The sequence below is a fragment of the Gobio gobio genome (genome assembly GCF_949357685.1).
Source record: "Gobio gobio genome assembly, chromosome: 6".
Lineage (NCBI taxonomy): Eukaryota > Metazoa > Chordata > Actinopteri > Cypriniformes > Gobionidae > Gobio > Gobio gobio.
Window position 1 is genome coordinate 60,016,823 of NC_137102.1, and position 17,500 is coordinate 60,034,322.

Genomic DNA, 17,500 nt, shown 5'->3' on the forward strand with positions numbered 1-17,500 from the left:
ATAACATGTGAAAGAGTGTTTTCTCAGATGACTTCACTTCAGGGGTTCATATTCTGTAATGTCACTGACCCTGGAGAGGCTTTAGGCTTTAGTCATTCTTTAATCTATTAAAGGGATAGTTCACCCAAAAATGAACATTAGCCCATGATTTACTCACCCTCAAGTCATCCGAGGTGTGTATGACATTCTTCTTTCAGACGAATAAAATCTGAGTTATATTACAAAAGTCCAGGCTAATCCAAGCATTAGAATTGGATTAATAGTTGCTCTGTTTTTGAAGTGCATCTGTCCCGTCATATAACTGCTCCACGCAGCTCTGGGGTGTTAATAAAGGCCTTCTGAAGCGAATCAATGTGTTTGTGTAAGAAAAATATCCATATTTAAAACTTTATCAAGTAAACTTTAACCGACCGCATTCCATGGAAAAGTGTTGAATGTTGAAAGTAAAACTCCACATGTGTTCGTGACGTCATGACGAGCCGACCTGGTCGCGTTAGTCTTTCGATCGGCAGAGACACTTTCAACACTTTTTCCATACATTTGAACAGGGAAGGCGGAAAGTTTACTTGATTAAGTTTTAAATATGGATATTTTTCTTACACAAATGCGTCGATTTGCTTCAGAAGGCCTTTATTAACACCCCAGAGCTGCGTGGAGCAGTTATATGACGGACAGATGCACTTCAAAAACAGAGCAACTATGAAACTAATTCTAATGCTTGGATTAGCCTGGACTTTTCTAATATAACTCAGATTATATTCGTCTGAAAGAAGAATGTCATACACACCTCGGATGACTTGAGGGTGAGGAAATCATGGGCTAATTTTCCTTTTTGGGTGAACTATCCCTTTAATGTCTGACGCCATCACATGTTCTTCATCTGACACAAACACAGACACTATTGGGTTTAAAACACTGTTTATGATTGACATTTCTTATTCCTTTTGCTCATGCAGAGAAATTCAACACGTATGTGACTCTGAAGGTCCAGAATGTGAAGAGCACGACTATAGCCGTACGGGGCAGCCAGCCCAGCTGGGAGCAGGACTTCATGTTGTGAGTCCTGCTTTCCTTTCCTCCTCATCTTTCTGTCCTTCTCCTCCTGTTGTGTTTTCATATCTTGTATTAGTCTTAAAGGAACACTCCACTTTTTTTGAAAATAGGCTCATTTTCCAGCTCCTCTAGAGTTAAACAGTTGAGTTTTCCGGGTCTGGCGGTTGCACTTTTAGCATAGCTTAGCATAGATCATTGAATCGGATTAGACCGTTAGCATCTTTTGAGTTTTGATATTTTTTCCTATTTAAAGCTTGACTCTTCTGTAGTTCCATCATGGGACGGCTCACAGCTCTTGATTATTACTAAGAACCGCCTGATGCCAATGCTTTAAATGCTTTAAATGACACAAAATGGTTTAATGCACAGCTAGCCGTGGATTATCACGCTTATACCATGGTCATTTGACAACATTGACAACTTTAAAGGTGCTATTGATGTTTGCAGTGCAATGTTTGACCGGTTAATTTACATAAAACACACATATATAACGTTCAGGTTTGACTGTAAAAAATGACACAAAAAATGCTAAAATTTGAAAAAGAGTCATTTTTATTGTTATAATAATTATTTTAGAATGTCTAAACATTAACTGGATCTTTTTAAAAGTGAATTTTACATAAGTTGTGTTTTTAAAAAAATAAAATATATATTTAATTTTAATTTTTTTAAACATTTATTTATATAAATCCCCCAAACACAAATGTAGAATAAAAACATTAATAAAGTGAGTAATATTTAAAAAAAATAATTAATTACATTGTGTACATCCCCAAAAAAAATTGTTTAGAAGTGTTGAGAACACTCATGTTTATGTTTTATGTTTATTGTTATGAAAAATAAAATATTTTATATGAAATGTGTATTTTCTAAAACTGCAAGAAACTTAACAAGCGGTGTGTTCCAAATTTGAGGTTGATATCTCAGAAAATGAGCTTTTGTTTTGTGTTCACATAGCAAGTCCCAAAACCTCTACTAAGTAACATTCAGATGAAATAAAAAATATTTTTTTTATTAATAAAATGCAAAATTTTACAGCACCAGAGGGTAAACTGTGCAGACCGTGCACCACGGCGTCCAAAACACATCATCAAGTTGTCATCAAAAGTGTCCGACCCCTAACCTTATATATGGTATCATTTAAAAGCGTAGAGTTTCTACTTTCTCCAGATGTGCATCACTTTGACATTTATTTCACACAAAGTAACTTATTTACACTGAATGACCTCATTCGACCCCCAAATCAGGCAGAAACCAGCAAAAGTGTTGCAGAGAGTTCATGGAAATGTTAAACTTTGTCTCAGATGTTTCTCCTAAAATATAAAAATACACTCACCTAATACTGTGTTTGACCCCCTTTTGCCTTCAGAACTGCCTTAATTCTACGTGGCATTGATTCAACAAGGTGCTGGAAGCATTCTTTAGAAATGTTGGCCCATATTGATAGGAGAGCATCTTGCAGTTGATGGAGATTTGTGGGATGCACATCCAGGGCACGAAGCTCCCGTTCCACCACATCCCAAAGATGCTCTATTGGGTTGAGATCTGGTGACTGTGGCGGCCATTTTAGTTCAGTGAACTCATTGTCATGTTCAAGAAACCAATTTGAAATGATTGGAGCTTTGTGACGGTGCATTATCCTGCTGGAAGTAGCCATCAGAGGATGGGGACATGGTGCTCATAAAGGGATGGACATGGTCAGAAACAATGCTCAGGTAGGCCGTGGCATTTAAACGATGCCCAATTGGCACTAAGGGGCCTAAAGTGTGCCAAGAAAACATCCCCCACACCATTACACCACCACCACTAGCCTGCACAGTGGAAACAAGGCATGATGGATCCATGTTCTCATTCTGTTTACGCTAAATTCTGACTCTACCATCTGAATGTCTCAACAGAAATCCAGACTCATCAGACCAGGCAACATTTTTCCAGTCTTTAACTGTCCAATTTTGGTGAGCTCGTGCAAATTGTCGCCTCTTTTTCCTATTTGTAGTGGAGATGAGTGGTACCCGGTGGGGTCTTCTGCTGTTGTAGCCCATCCGCCTCAAGGTTGTGTGTGTTGTGGCTTCACAAATGCTTTGCTGCAGACCTCGGTTGTAACGAGTGGTTATTTCAGTCAAAGTTGCTCTTCTATCAGCTTGAATCAGTCGGCCCATTCTCCTCTGACCTCGAGCATCAACAAGGCATTTTCTCCCACAGAACTGCCGCATACTGGATGATTTTCCCTTCACACCATTCTTTGTAAACCCTAGAAATGGTTGTGTGTGAAAATCCCAGTAACTGAGCAGATTGTGAAATACTCAGACCGGCCCGTCTGGCACCAACAACCATGCCACGCTCAAAATTGCTTAAATCCCCTTTCTTTCCCATTCTGACATTCAGTGTGGAGTTCAGGAGATTGTCTTGAGCAGGACCACACCCCTAAATGCATTGAAGCTACTGCCATGTGATTGGTTGATTAGATAATTGCATTAATGAGAAAATGAACAGGTGTTCCTAATAATCCTTCAGGTGAGTGTATGTGCATAAATGAACCAATTTAGATGATAGAGCTATACATATTAATGAATAAGCTCTAAAAATGAATGTGAATTAGCAGCTCAGATCATTTGATCTTGGGTAAATTTGATGAGACTTTGCAGATTTTGGTATCTTGGTAAATCTGAGCTGTGAAACATCTGAAACATCTCCATTACTTTTCATTTCTGTGAGCATGAAGTCACTTTCACTTGCTCAGTATCTGCTGTTTGATTGCTTGGCTCTATCGCTGTCATCTTCACTTTATCTCCCTCTTTCTCCAGCTCACTCACTCCCGCGTTCATTCATCTCTCTCTCTCTCTCTCTCTCTCTCTCTCTCTCTCTCTCTCTCTCTCTCTCTCTCTCTCTCTCTCTCTCTCTCTCTCGTTCATTGATAGCAGACAGAGGCTGGTGCAGCGCGGCTGTTCTTGCGTAACGCGGCTCTGCAGAGAATCTGTGCTCTCTCCACTACGTGTTCAGAATAGACTAATACACTGCATACTGTACATACACTATATTGCCAAAAGTTTCGGGACGCCTGCCTTTACACGCACATGAACATCCCATTCTTAATCCGTTGGATTTAATATGGAGTCGGCCCACCCTTTCCAGCTCTAACAGCTTCAGCTCTTCTGGGAAGGTTTAGGAGTGTGTTTATGGGGATTCTTCATTAGTGATGTTGGACGAGAAGGCCTGGCTCTCAGTCTCCGCTCTAATTCATCCCAAAGCTGTTCTATCGGGTTGAGGTCAGGACTCAAGTTCTTCCACACCAAACTCGCTCATCCATGTCTTTATGGAGCGACGCTTTGTGCACTGGAGCATGCTGGGACAGGAAGGGGCCGTCCCCAAAATGTCCCCACAAAGTTGGGGGCATGAAATTGTCCAAAATGTCTTGGTATGCTGAAGCATTAATGGTGCGTTCACACCAGACGCGAATGACGTGTTTCGCGCGAGTGATTTACATGTTAAGTCAATGCAGCGATGTGAATAGACATTCTGCGGCGCGAATGATGCGATTCGCTCAAATGACACGGTGCGAATTGAGCGTTTCGGCGTTTGACGCGTGTAACGCGTGATTTGTGCGAATCGCGCGAGTTGAAAAATCTGAACTTTGGCGGACGTTCGCGCTGCGTTAACCAATCAGGATCTTGCTCTAGTAGTGACAACAATGAGGACAATCATATGTGGATACCCGGAGCTGTACGATACATCTTCATACTTTATAGAAATGGGAATAAAAAGGATCTTGAAAGAAAGTGAGTGAGGAGGTTGGATCCATCCATCCGCTCTTTACTCAATTTGAGCTCTATATATACATACATATTGAGAGTACAGATAGCTAAAGCCGGCAAATTGAGCTTATTCACCGTATTTTAAAACAACCCATGTCAGCCATTTCACAACGAAACGAGCCGGCCTGCAGAAGCCCCTCCCATGACACGAATTTACATCCGTTGTGAAGTGAATGTCACGCGCGAATGAAGCGAGTAAACTCAAAATGTTCAAATGTACAACTACACGCGAATAGCGCCGTTTATTCGCGCAAGTTGCGTCTGGTGTGAACGCACAGTAAGAGTTCCTTTCACTGGAACTAAGGGGCCAAGCCCAACCCCTGAAAAACAACCCCACTCCATAATCCCCCCTCCACCAAACTTTACACTTGGCACAATGCAGTCAATGCAGTCAATAATAATAACAACAATACAATAATTATTAGAACTTAATTTTTAAGAATAATCATAATTTCTGGTGGGAAAAATCATAGGGCTCTAGTATTGTAAACAAATGAATAAGTTATTTTTTTATTAATTCAATTAATAAGACATGTTTTTGATTAAATCATTCAAATGGAAAAAACGAAATTTGGGAAAAAATTGGGCTCTAAATTCCTAAAGTCGCAAGTACCAAAATTAGCGTCTTACTGTCAAATACACACTAAATGTACAAAGCATTAATCTGTATTTAATTTCTACAATTAATACTATCCAGCTGTTGTTTGAAATCTGTTTATTTGTTCTTATTTTAATACTGTTTTTTGTTTTTATATGAAAATAAAATTTAGCATTTCAGAAAAGTAGATTTTTGTTTGTATATGCTGTCAATTATTATAGTTTTTTGAAAGAAAATTGAAATTGAAGAAAAGCGGCCGATCGGTGAAAAAGTGCAATCGGTGCATTTGTATTTTTATTGCTTAAATACACATTTGACCACATCATAAATAATATTCGTAATATTTGAGCGCACTCATAACACCACAGCATCTCAGAAATGTAAATGTCTCGTATTATCCTCTGTTTTCTCCTCTCATGGCTTTCTTTCTAACAATGTGTCCTGCTGTTCTGCTAATGAGATATGTGCCATATTTCCCCTGGCCATGTTTTGTTTCCTATTTGTTTGCATTTTGCCGTGATGTGATTATGTAAAGCAGTTTAGTGTATGAAATCCTCTCAGCGTGGTGCCAACAATCAGCCCAGATGAGCAACAAATGCAAATGTTTCTGGATAAACATCAAATCTTGACTCTGAACGAGCTCTTCACCCACGCAGCTCCGCTTCATGCCAGGCTGGATGTTGAAGAAAAGCCTTTTACTTTCCACCACAGAGCATCTCATTGCCTTTATGAAGTTTTATTCATCCCTTTATACACTTGTTTAGTGGTTCACTCCGAGCTTTAGAAGAAAATGCCCTCTATATATATATATAACCTTAAAGGGTTCTGTCAGACGCTTCATATACAGTAGTGGGCAAAAGGTCTCCACCTTTTATTAAAATATATTTTGTTAATGATTTTGCAATCATATTGCATAGTGCACATGCAAAAACAAGAAAGAACGAAATATTAATAAATGATTATGCATGCTTTTTTCTCTCTGCATTTTTTGCAAAGTAAAATAAAACCTGTAGCTGTAAACCTGTATCTCATAATGCACATACTGTAATAAGTATTACATTAATGTTGTAATAAAATTTTCACAATATAACAATTTTCTCAAAATCTGGAGCTCATAAGGTAATAATAGCAATTTTTACATTATGAGAAATGTATTACATTATAAACTCATCAAAACATTGGCATATTTTCATAATTGTAATACACTTAAAAAAGTGCTGGGTTAAAAACAACCCAAGTTGGGTTGAAAATGGACTAACCCAGCAATTGGGTTGTTTTAACCCAGTGAATGGATTGTTTTAACCCAGTGAAAGGGTTGTTTTAACCCAGTGAATGGGTCGTTTTAACCAGGGGTTGGGTTAAATGTTTGCTTAAAACAACCCAATTGCTGGGTTAGTCCATTTTCAACCCAACTTGGGTTGTTTTTAACCCAGCGATTGGGTTGTTTTAAGCAAACATTTAACCCAACCCCTGGTCAAAACGACCCATTCACTGGGTTAAAACAACCCAATTGCTGGGTTAGTCCATTTTCAACCCAACTTGGGTTGTTTTTAACCCAGCGATTGGGTTGTTTTAAGCAAACATTTAACCCAACCCCTGGTCAAAACGACCCATTCACTGGGTTAAAACAACCCAATTGCTGGGTTAGTCCATTTTCAACCCAACTTGGGTTGTTTTTAACCCAGCGATTGGGTTGTTTTAAGCAAACATTTAACCCAACCCCTGGTTAAAACGACCCATTCACAGGGTTAAAACAACCCAATTGCTGGGTTAGTCCATTTTCAACCCAACTTGGGTTGTTTTTAACCCAGCATTTTTAAAAGAATGTATCTTTTAAAACATAAAATAAAATATTAGTATTTTTGTACAGTACATTTTTAAAAATCTAAATACCTGCGAAATGCAACAGATTTAAATATTTGTGCAATTATTATTATGATATTATTATTATTATTATATTTTTATTAAAAATAAAGCATTGGCCTTCCTTTATAGTACATTTTAAAATACTGCTACTGATACTGCTATTATTATTAACAATACTGTAAAGTAATACCAACAATTTATGTTTAACTTCTTAAGCTCTGGGAGCATTTTTGGGGATTTCCTCCTGGATTTGGTCGACCCAAATTGAAAAGCTTCCCATACTCACATACAGTGTCTCTAAATACACAAAACTGGTGTCATTTTATGTCATGTCATGTTTCTTTTTTCCAGTATTTTTCCAGCACAAAAGATTGAACCCCTTTGAACTGTTAGTGCACTGCACCTGCATTCATCTTCATCTAATGCATGCTCTGTCCTTTATTCTCTCTATTGTTCTGTCTAGTGAGATAAATCGTCTGGATCTGGGTCTCACTGTGGAGGTGTGGAACAAAGGCCTGATCTGGGACACCATGGTCGGCTACGTTTGGATGCCGCTGCAGGACATCCGCCAATCAAATGAGGTCGGTGGGTTTTCATAATGCCAAAATATCAGTGGTTGATATGAATGGCATTATTGATACCAAAAACAAAAACTGAATTCTGTTTTTATTGAACCTCTTAACTGTCACCAACCTTTTTGAGAACAGACGTGAAAATGCACCATCCCAATTTAAATGGTTGTAATTAGGGTTGTCAAAAGATTAATCGCGATTAATCGCATCCAAAATAAAAGTTTGTGTTTACATGATATATGTGTGTGTACTGTGTATAATTATTATTTATATATAAATACACACACAAGCATGTATATATTTGAGAAAAAAATATTATTTTTATATATAAAACATTTATATTTATTTATATAAATGTATATACAGTATATACATGCAAATATTTCTTAAATATATACATGAATGTGTGTGTATTTATATATAAATAACAATTAACAGAGTACACACACATATATTATGTAAACACAAACTTTTATTTTAGATGCGATTAATCGCGATTAATCTTTTGACAGCCCTACTTGTAATTCAAGAATGAAAGAAATATATATTTTACAAAATAATTCTAACTATAAAATTACTATAAAATCAAAGCCATGTGTCTAACCAAGTTGTGTTCCAAATTTGAAGTTGATATCACAAATATTAAAGTTCCCATGAGATTTTGTTTAGGCGCAGTACCAAAAATATCCACCGGGTGTCACACACATTAAATTGAATGAATAAAAGCTTTTCTTTGACTTACAAGGAAGTTTTCAGCTCCGAAACTTACAGGATATCACAATGAACTTTTATATATCAACGGCTGAAGGAAAAGTAGATGTCTCAATTCATCACCCCTTTAATAAAAAGATTAGTATGATCAGTAGGGTAGTTTTTTGGTAATCGAGTAAGCGGCAGATTATTGCGACGATTAATCGAGTAATCAGTCTATTATTTTGACAATTAGTTTAGTAATCGGTCGGTTGTGTTGATGGTCAATCGAGTTATCGGTCGATATCGCTGCCGATTAATGAAGTGATCGGTTGATTGTTTTGGCGATTAATCGATTGAAGTGGCGATTGTTCTGAGGTTTAATCGAGTTATAAGAAACTCAATCTCACAGCATATGCAGAGATGGAGTTTGAGACGCGCCACACATGTAAAAAAAATTGATAATGTGGGAGAAACCTACTCTGTCGATTATTTTGCGACTTAATTATTTTGACGCATATAATCTGACGATTATTTTGATGCTTAATCGAGTAATCGGTTGATTATTTTACCACTTAATCGAGTAATCAGTTGATTATTTTACCACTTAATTGCGTACTCTGTCGACTATTTTACCACATAATCGAGTAATCGGGTGATTATTTTACCACATAATCGAGTTATCGGGTGATTATTTTACCACATAATCGAGTAATCAGTTGATTATTTTACCACTTAATTGCGTACTCTGTCGACTATTTTACCACATAATCAAGTAATCGGGTGATTATTTTACCACTTAATCGAGTAATCAGTTGATTATTTTACCACTTAATTGCGTACTCTGTCGACTATTTTACCACATAATCGAGTAATCGGGTGATTATTTTACCACATAATCGAGTAATCGGGTGATTATTTTACCACATAATCGAGTTATCGGGTGATTATTTTACCACATAATCGAGTAATCAGTTGATTATTTTACCACTTAATTGCGTACTCTGTCGACTATTTTACCACATAATCAAGTAATCGGGTGATTATTTTGATGCTGAATCGAGTAATCGGTTGATTCTTTTGTTGCTTAATCAAGTAATCGGTCAATTGTTTTGTCGCTTAGTTGAGTACTCGGACGATTATTTTGCTGCTTAATTTAGTAATCGGTTGATTATTTTGCCACATAATTCTTTTGGCGCATAATTGAGTAACCGGGTGATTATTGTGCCGCTTAATTGCGTACTCTGTCGATTATTTTGCCACATAATCGAGTGATCGGGTGATTATTTTGATGCTGAATCGAGTAATCGGTCAATTGTTTTGTCGCTTAGTCAAGTACTCGGTCGGTTATTTTGCTGCTTAATTTAGTAACCGGCCAATATTTTGCCGCTTAATCGAGTAATCATCGATTATTTTGATGCTGAATCGAGTAATCGGTCAATTGTTTTGTCACTTAGTTGAGTACTCGGCCGGTTATTTTGCTGCTTAATTTAGTAATCGGTTGATTATTTTGCCACATAATTATTTTGCCACATAATCGAGTGATCTGTGATTATTTTGATGTTGAATCGAGTAATCGGTCAATTGTTTTGTCGCTTAGTCAAGTACTCGGTCGGTTATTTTGCTAATTAATTTAGTAACCGGCCAATATTATATTTATATATTAATATAGATCGAGTAATCATCGATTATTTTTACACTTAATCGAGTAATTGGTCGATTTGTTTTACCTCATAATCGAGTAATTTGTATATTATTTTGATGCTTAATCAAGTATACAGTCGAATATTTTGACACTTAATCGAGTAATCGTCGATTATTTTGTCACTTAATTGAGTAATCGCTGCTTATTTAGATGCTTAATCGAGTAATCATCGTTTATTTTGACGCTTAATCGAGTTATCGGATAATTTCTTTTTGTGGTAATAAAAATAGACCTAAGTGAACAAAAGCGTCTTAAAATGCGTATATATAAAAACAATGAGGCAGTAATAATTTGCTCAAATAAAGTATCAAAAGTAATCTGGTTTTACTGAACAACACTGTTAAAATACATAATATAACATATATATACATAATACATAATATAATACATAATCAACTTATGTACATTACGTATTGTAACAAATTCCTGCAGAGGGCGAAACTTTGTTGTTGTTTTGCGTGATTTTTGTTCAAGCGGATCAAATCCTTGTAAACATTTAATTCAAATGTCCACTTAGTTTGTAATATTTGGCCTCTACTTTAAGACAGGAATGCTACAGACACTGTGATTTCTTAAACAACACATGTAAGCGATGTGGAGAGATCAGACTTTAAATGAAATGTTGGTGTGATGTCAGATAAGAGGAAGTGAAGGTCACATGATGTGTTTGATTAGATCTAGTGCAGACACAGGAAACACTGCTGGATTTATGGCCTCAGTTACTCAGACCTCCTCATGCACGCCTGTCCTGTTACGTAAGCCAGCGCTCGCTTTATTTAAAGTCAGCGCTTTTATTGAGACGCTTGCTTTTATGTCGCATTTTATATATGACCCTGAGTTTTTCCTCATGCTTTCATAACGCAGCATGAATAATATATCATCTGCTCTCAATTATGAATGAGGGTTGTTTCTCTCTCAGCCTCTGACTTAGTGTTTGTGTGATTTCTGTTGAGTTTGAAGCATTCATTGTGTTTTCTAAACATTGACTGAAGGATGTTTTTCATAGTGTTTTATGCATTTGTTCTGTAATATGCCATTGTGCTTTATTGCTGCAAGATTAGTTAGTGTAGAAATGGATTAGTGATGAAATGTAATATTATTTAGTGATCAGATGCACCGTTTTCACCTGCTGGAGAAAAAAAAGAAAGAAGGAAAATTGGGGGGGAAGTAAAATTATGATTTTTCTGATGAAAATTTGAATCAAAAAAACAAAAACGCCACAATATAAAAAACTACTGTTGGTTTAACTTTAAAAAATTAAGTTACCTGGTAATATTAAAATTAATTGAGTTCATTGAAATTAAAAATGTGAGTTAATACAACGAAGGAGATTGGTTTAATAAATAGAAATTCAAAATATTGTTATCTAATAAGTTGATTTGACATAAAATATTTTTTTTCATTGGCATGTGTGCTATGCTTGTTTGTAGAGCTGTACAATTAGTAAATTTCACTAACCAAATAATAATAATAATATAATAGCTATTATTGTAGTATTTATTATATTATAATTTATATTATATTTTTTACTAATATTATTACTAAATACAAATATTAAACAACATAAATATTTCACTGTAAATTAAAAAAATCTAGTATTTATAATAATAATAATAATAATAATAATACAACAATAAATACATAAAAATGAAGTACAATCAACTTGGATGTTTAAGTCATTTCAACAAAAATTACATTAAACTGACTTAAATAAATTGATTTGCGTTCCCAGATGAACGTTATAAGAAACTCAAACTCACAATATATGCAGAGATGGAGTTTGAGACGCTCCACACATTGTGGGAGAAACCTACTTGCCACATAATCGAGTAATCGGGTGATTGTTTTGATGCTGAATCGAGTAATCGGTTGATTATTTTGCCGCTTAATTGCGTACTCTGTCGATTATTTTGCCACATAATCGAGTAATTAGGTGATTATTTTGATGCTGAATCGAGTGATCGGTTGATTATTTTGATGCTGAATCGAGTAATTGTCTATTATTTTGTCGCTTAATCAAGTAATCGGTCAATTGTTTTGTCACTAAGTCAAGCACTCGGTTGGTTATTTTGCTACTTAATTTTGTAATCGGTTGATTATTTTGCCACAAAAATATTTTGGCGCATAATTGAGTAATCTGGTGATTATTTTGCCGCTTAATTGCGTACTCTGCCGGTTATTTTGCTACATAATCGAGTAATCGGGTGATTATTTTGATGCTGAATCGAGTAATCGGTTGATTATTTTGCCGCTTAATTGCGTACTCTGTCGATTATTTTGCCACATAATCGAGTAATCAGGTGATTATTTTGATGCTGAATCGAGTGATCGGTTGATTATTTTGATGCTGAATCGAGTAATTGTCTATTATTTTGTCGCTTAATCAAGTAATCGGTCAATTGTTTTGTCACTAAGTCAAGCACTCGGTTGGTTATTTTGCTACTTAATTTTGTAATCGGTTGATTATTTTGCCACAAAAATATTTTGGCGCATAATTGAGTAATCTGGTGATTATTTTGCCGCTTAATTGCGTAATCTGCCGGTTATTTTGCTACATAATCGAGTAATCGGGTGATTATTTTGATGCTGAATCGAGTAATCGGTTGATTATTTTGCCGCTTAATTGCGTACTCTGTCGATTATTTTGCCACATAATCGAGTAATCAGGTGATTATTTTGATGCTGAATCGAGTGATCGGTTGATTATTTTGATGCTGAATCGAGTAATTGTCTATTATTTTGTCGCTTAATCAAGTAATCGGTCAATTGTTTTGTCACTAAGTCAAGCACTCGGTTGGTTATTTTGCTACTTAATTTTGTAATCGGTTGATTATTTTGCCACAAAAATATTTTGGCGCATAATTGAGTAATCTGGTGATTATTTTGCCGCTTAATTGCGTACTCTGCCGATTATTTTGCCACATAATCGAGTAATCGGGTGATTATTTTGATGCTGAATCAAGTAATCGGTTGATTATTTTGCCGCTTAATTGCGTACTCTGTCGATTATTTTGTCACATAATTGAGTAATCGGGTGATTATTTTGATGCTGAATCGAGTAATCGGTTGATTATTTTGCCGCTTAATTGCGTACTCTGTCGATTATTTTGCCACATAATCGAGTAATCAGGTGATTATTTTGATGCTGAATCGAGTGATCTGTTGATTATTTTGATGCTGAATCGAGTAATTGTCTATTATTTTGTCGCTTAATCAAGTAATCGGTCAATTGTTTTGTCACCAAGTCAAGTACTCGGTTGGTTATTTTGCTACTTAATTTTGTAATCGGTTGATTATTTTGCCACAAAAATATTTTGGCGCATAATTGAGTAATCTGGTGATTATTTTGCCGCTTAATTGCGTACTCTGCCGGTTATTTTGCCACATAATCGAGTAATCGGGTGATTATTTTGATGCTGAATCGAGTAATCGGTTGATTATTTTCCCGCTTAATTGCGTACTCTGTCGATTATTTTTCCACATTGAATAATCGGGTGATTATTTTGATGCTGAATCGAGTAATCATTCGATTATTTTGCCGCCTAATCAAGTAAGTGCAATCAACTTGGATGTTTAAGTCATTTCAACTAAAATTACATTAAACTGAAAAAATTGTTGAATCTTGTATAACTTATACAAAAGCTGAATATTGCTTAACTTACTTTAATGAGTTAAAGCAATGGTAAAACATATGTTGTCATAACTTATTGGCCATATACATTTTCACAGTGATAACAACCACCCAAAACACTCATGATATACAATTGTGTAAAACTTTACTTAAATCAGTATCTGCATATGTCAGATTGTTTCAGTTTATTAATGTTTGGCTGAGAAATAAACGAGAAAGACATTCATATATTACTTTTGAGACCTCAAGGGAGATTTATGTGCAATAAACGCCGACCTCAGAGCGCAGCCAATCATTAGAGCCGTCTGGATGATGTCACAGGCGAGAGAAACCGGATGAGTCATCAGATATCAGAAGGCGATCATCCCCAGCGGCATTGTGGGAAATAAAGTCAGTGCACTGAGGTTAACAGCCCAGCTCTGTGACTGATCAGATACGCCCACTTGCTGGAAGGTTATAATACACTTTTCAATTAAAAGAGCCGATTGCTTTATCGGCAAAGGCATCAGCTGATGCATTCCCACTGAAGAGATCTACATCTGACTGGTTTAACTGAGAGACGGACCTAAAAAATGTTATATAAAATATAAAAATATAAATTTGTGTCTATATGTGTGTGTGTATACACACTGATCAGGCATAACATTATGACCACCTTCCTAATATTGTGTTGGTGCCTCTGACCCGTCGAGGCATGGACTCCACTAGACCCCTGAAGGTGTGCTGTGGTGTTTCTGGCACCAAGATGTTAGCAGCAGATCCTTTAAGTCCTGTAAGTTGCGAGGCGGGGCCTCCATGGATCGGACTTGTTTGTTCAGCACATCCCACAGATGCTCGATTGGATTGAGATCTGGGGAATTTGGAGGCCGAGTCAACGCCTCAAACTCGTGCTTTTCAAACCATTCCTGAAGCATTTGTGCTTTGTGGCGGCGCATTATCTGCTGAAAGAGCCACAGCCAGCAGGGAAAACCGTTTCCAAAAGCTGGACATGGGCTCAACAATGCTTAGGTAGGTGGGACGTGTCAAAGTAACATCCACATGATGGAGGACCCAATGTTATGCCTGATCGGTTGTAAATATTGCAATATGAAGGTATTTGTGTTTGATGGCTTAAAAGCTTTAACCTGTAGGTGCGTCCCAACATGCTTATGTAATATCTTTATCCGTTTTTCAGTATAAAAATTGTGATTAAAAGTCCAGCAATAGGAAGTGCACTTCAAATACCCGGATGATGCACTTAATGGGGAACGTTGGACACTTGGACACAAACAAGCCGTCTAAATGTCATACACTAGACAGTAGTGTAGTCAAAGACTTTAGATGCACAAAGACTCATATTAGAATGAATGGGAGAAAGTGTGACGCACAAAATGGCGGAATAAGTCCCGCCTTCTAAATAAAACAGCCGGTAAATCTGTTAGAAGCTCTGTTTAGCGTAGTTTTTAAGTGCATAGTGTATGTATAATATGTCATTTTAGACATAACCTGTGTGTAGATGTGTAAATGCGCTTCATTTGTGTGTGTGTGTGTGTGTGTGTGTTTCAGGAAGGACCAGGGGAATGGCTGACTCTGGATTCTCAGGTTATAATGGCGGATAATGAAATCTGTGGCACCAAAGATCCGACATGCCACTGTTTGCTTCTGGACACGCGCTTCGAACTGCCCCTGGGTGAGGTCACACTCCTCACCGCTGTAACCACAGAAGTACAGCTTTACACACACACACACACACACACACACACCGGGAAAGAACAACTGGGGTTGTGCGGCTTTTACAGCTTTGAGCTCATCTATATGATAGTGTGACCTAGACATTTACCATTCAAACATTTGGGGTCAGTAGTATTTTTTTGTTTAAGAAGAGTATCTTATTCTCAATGTGAATATCTTGTAAAGTGTCATTTATTCCTGTGATCAAAGCTGATTTTATCATCATTACTCCAGTCTTCAGTGTCACATGACCCTTCAGAGATGATTTGATGCTCAAGAAACATGAGATAAATTGTAAATATAACCGAGATTGCAGTCGCATTGCATCTCCCATCCGACTGTTTCTTTGGAAAGGGCCTCTGAATTGTGAAGGCCGCTCCAGGGTTTGGATGGCAGTTATTCAAATGAGCCGTTAATATGGTTATTATTGAACCAAACCGGCCACCCTTAGAGATGGTGAATCTGAAACCGGACATAACCCTCTTACAGTGTTAAGGATATTTTGATTATTTAATCTTTCTTCCGCAGACATCCCGGAAGAAGAGGCTCGATACTGGGCAAAGAAACTGGAGCAGCTCAATGCCATGCGGGACCAGGATGTGAGTCTGTCCTCTCTGGGGTTTTTCCATGTACTGACAAACGCCAAAGCCTTTAAATGAACATAAGGTTCACTGTGGCTTTGCACTTTTAGAACCAAATAGTGTCTGTATCGTTATCGTTATAGTTATCGTTATAGTTATCGTAATAGCTATCGTAATAGTTAACGTTATGTTTATCGTTATAGTTATCGTTATCGTTCCCGTTACGTTATAGTTATCGTTATCGTAATAGTTAACGTTATGTTTATCGTTATCGTTATCATTATAGTTATCGTTATAGTTATCGTTATCATTACCGTTATCATTATAGTTATCGTAATAGTTAACGTTATGTTTATCGTTATCGTTATCGTTATCGTTATCGTTATCGTTATAGTTATAGTTATCGTTATAGTTTTCGTAATAGTTAACATTATAGTTATCGTTATCGTAATAGTTAATGTAATAGTTAACGTTATAGTTATGGCTATAGTTATCGTAATAGTTATGGTTATAGTTATGGTTATAGTTATCGTAATAGTTATGGTTATAATTATCGTAATAGCTATCATTATAGTTATGGTTATAGTTGACATTATAGTTATCGTCATCGTAATAGCTAATTTATAGTTAACGTTATAGTTATGGTTATAGTTATCGTAATAGTTATGGTTATAGTTATGGTAATAGTTATCATTATAGTTATCGTTATAGTTATCTTTATAGTTATCGTTATAGTTATCGTTATAGTTATCGTAATAGTTATGGTTATAGTTATGGTAATAGTTATCATTATAGTTATCGTTATAGTTGTCTTTATAGTTATCGTTATAGTTATCGTTATAGTTATCGTAATAGTTATGGTTATAGTTATGGTAATAGTTATCGTTATAGTTATCTTTATAGTTATCGTTCTAGTTATCGTTATAGTTATCGTTATAGTTATCGTAATAGTTATGGTTATAGTTATGGTAATAGTTATCATTATAGTTATCGTTAGAGTTATCTTTATAGTTATCGTTATATAGTTATCGTTATAGTTATCGTAATAGTTAACATTATAGTTATCGTCATCGTAATAGTTAATTTATAGTTAACGCTATAGTTATGGTTATAGTTATCATAATAGTTATCGTTATAGTTATTGTTATAGTTAGCGTTATAGTTATTGTAATAGTTATGGTGATAGTTATCATAATAGTTATGGTTATAGTTATCATAATAGTTATGGTTATAGTTATCGTTATCTTTATTGTTATAGTTATTGTTATCGTAATAGTTAACA

At 36.0% G+C, this 17,500-nt stretch overlaps 1 protein-coding gene across 1 annotated transcript in view; it reads left to right on the forward strand.

Annotated features, from left to right (window-relative positions):
• The window catches only part of LOC307128602 (protein unc-13 homolog A), a gene marked incomplete at its 5' end in the record, with an annotated part of 138,826 nt that overhangs the window by 5,967 nt on the left and 115,359 nt on the right, over positions 1–17,500 (forward strand). Inside the window, 4 exons of the mRNA XM_079820516.1 lie at positions 957–1,056; positions 7,793–7,910; positions 15,473–15,596; positions 16,166–16,236. Of these exons, the coding sequence (XP_079676642.1) occupies positions 957–1,056; positions 7,793–7,910; positions 15,473–15,596; positions 16,166–16,236 (413 nt within the window). The remainder of the gene's footprint in view (positions 1–956; positions 1,057–7,792; positions 7,911–15,472; positions 15,597–16,165; positions 16,237–17,500) is intronic.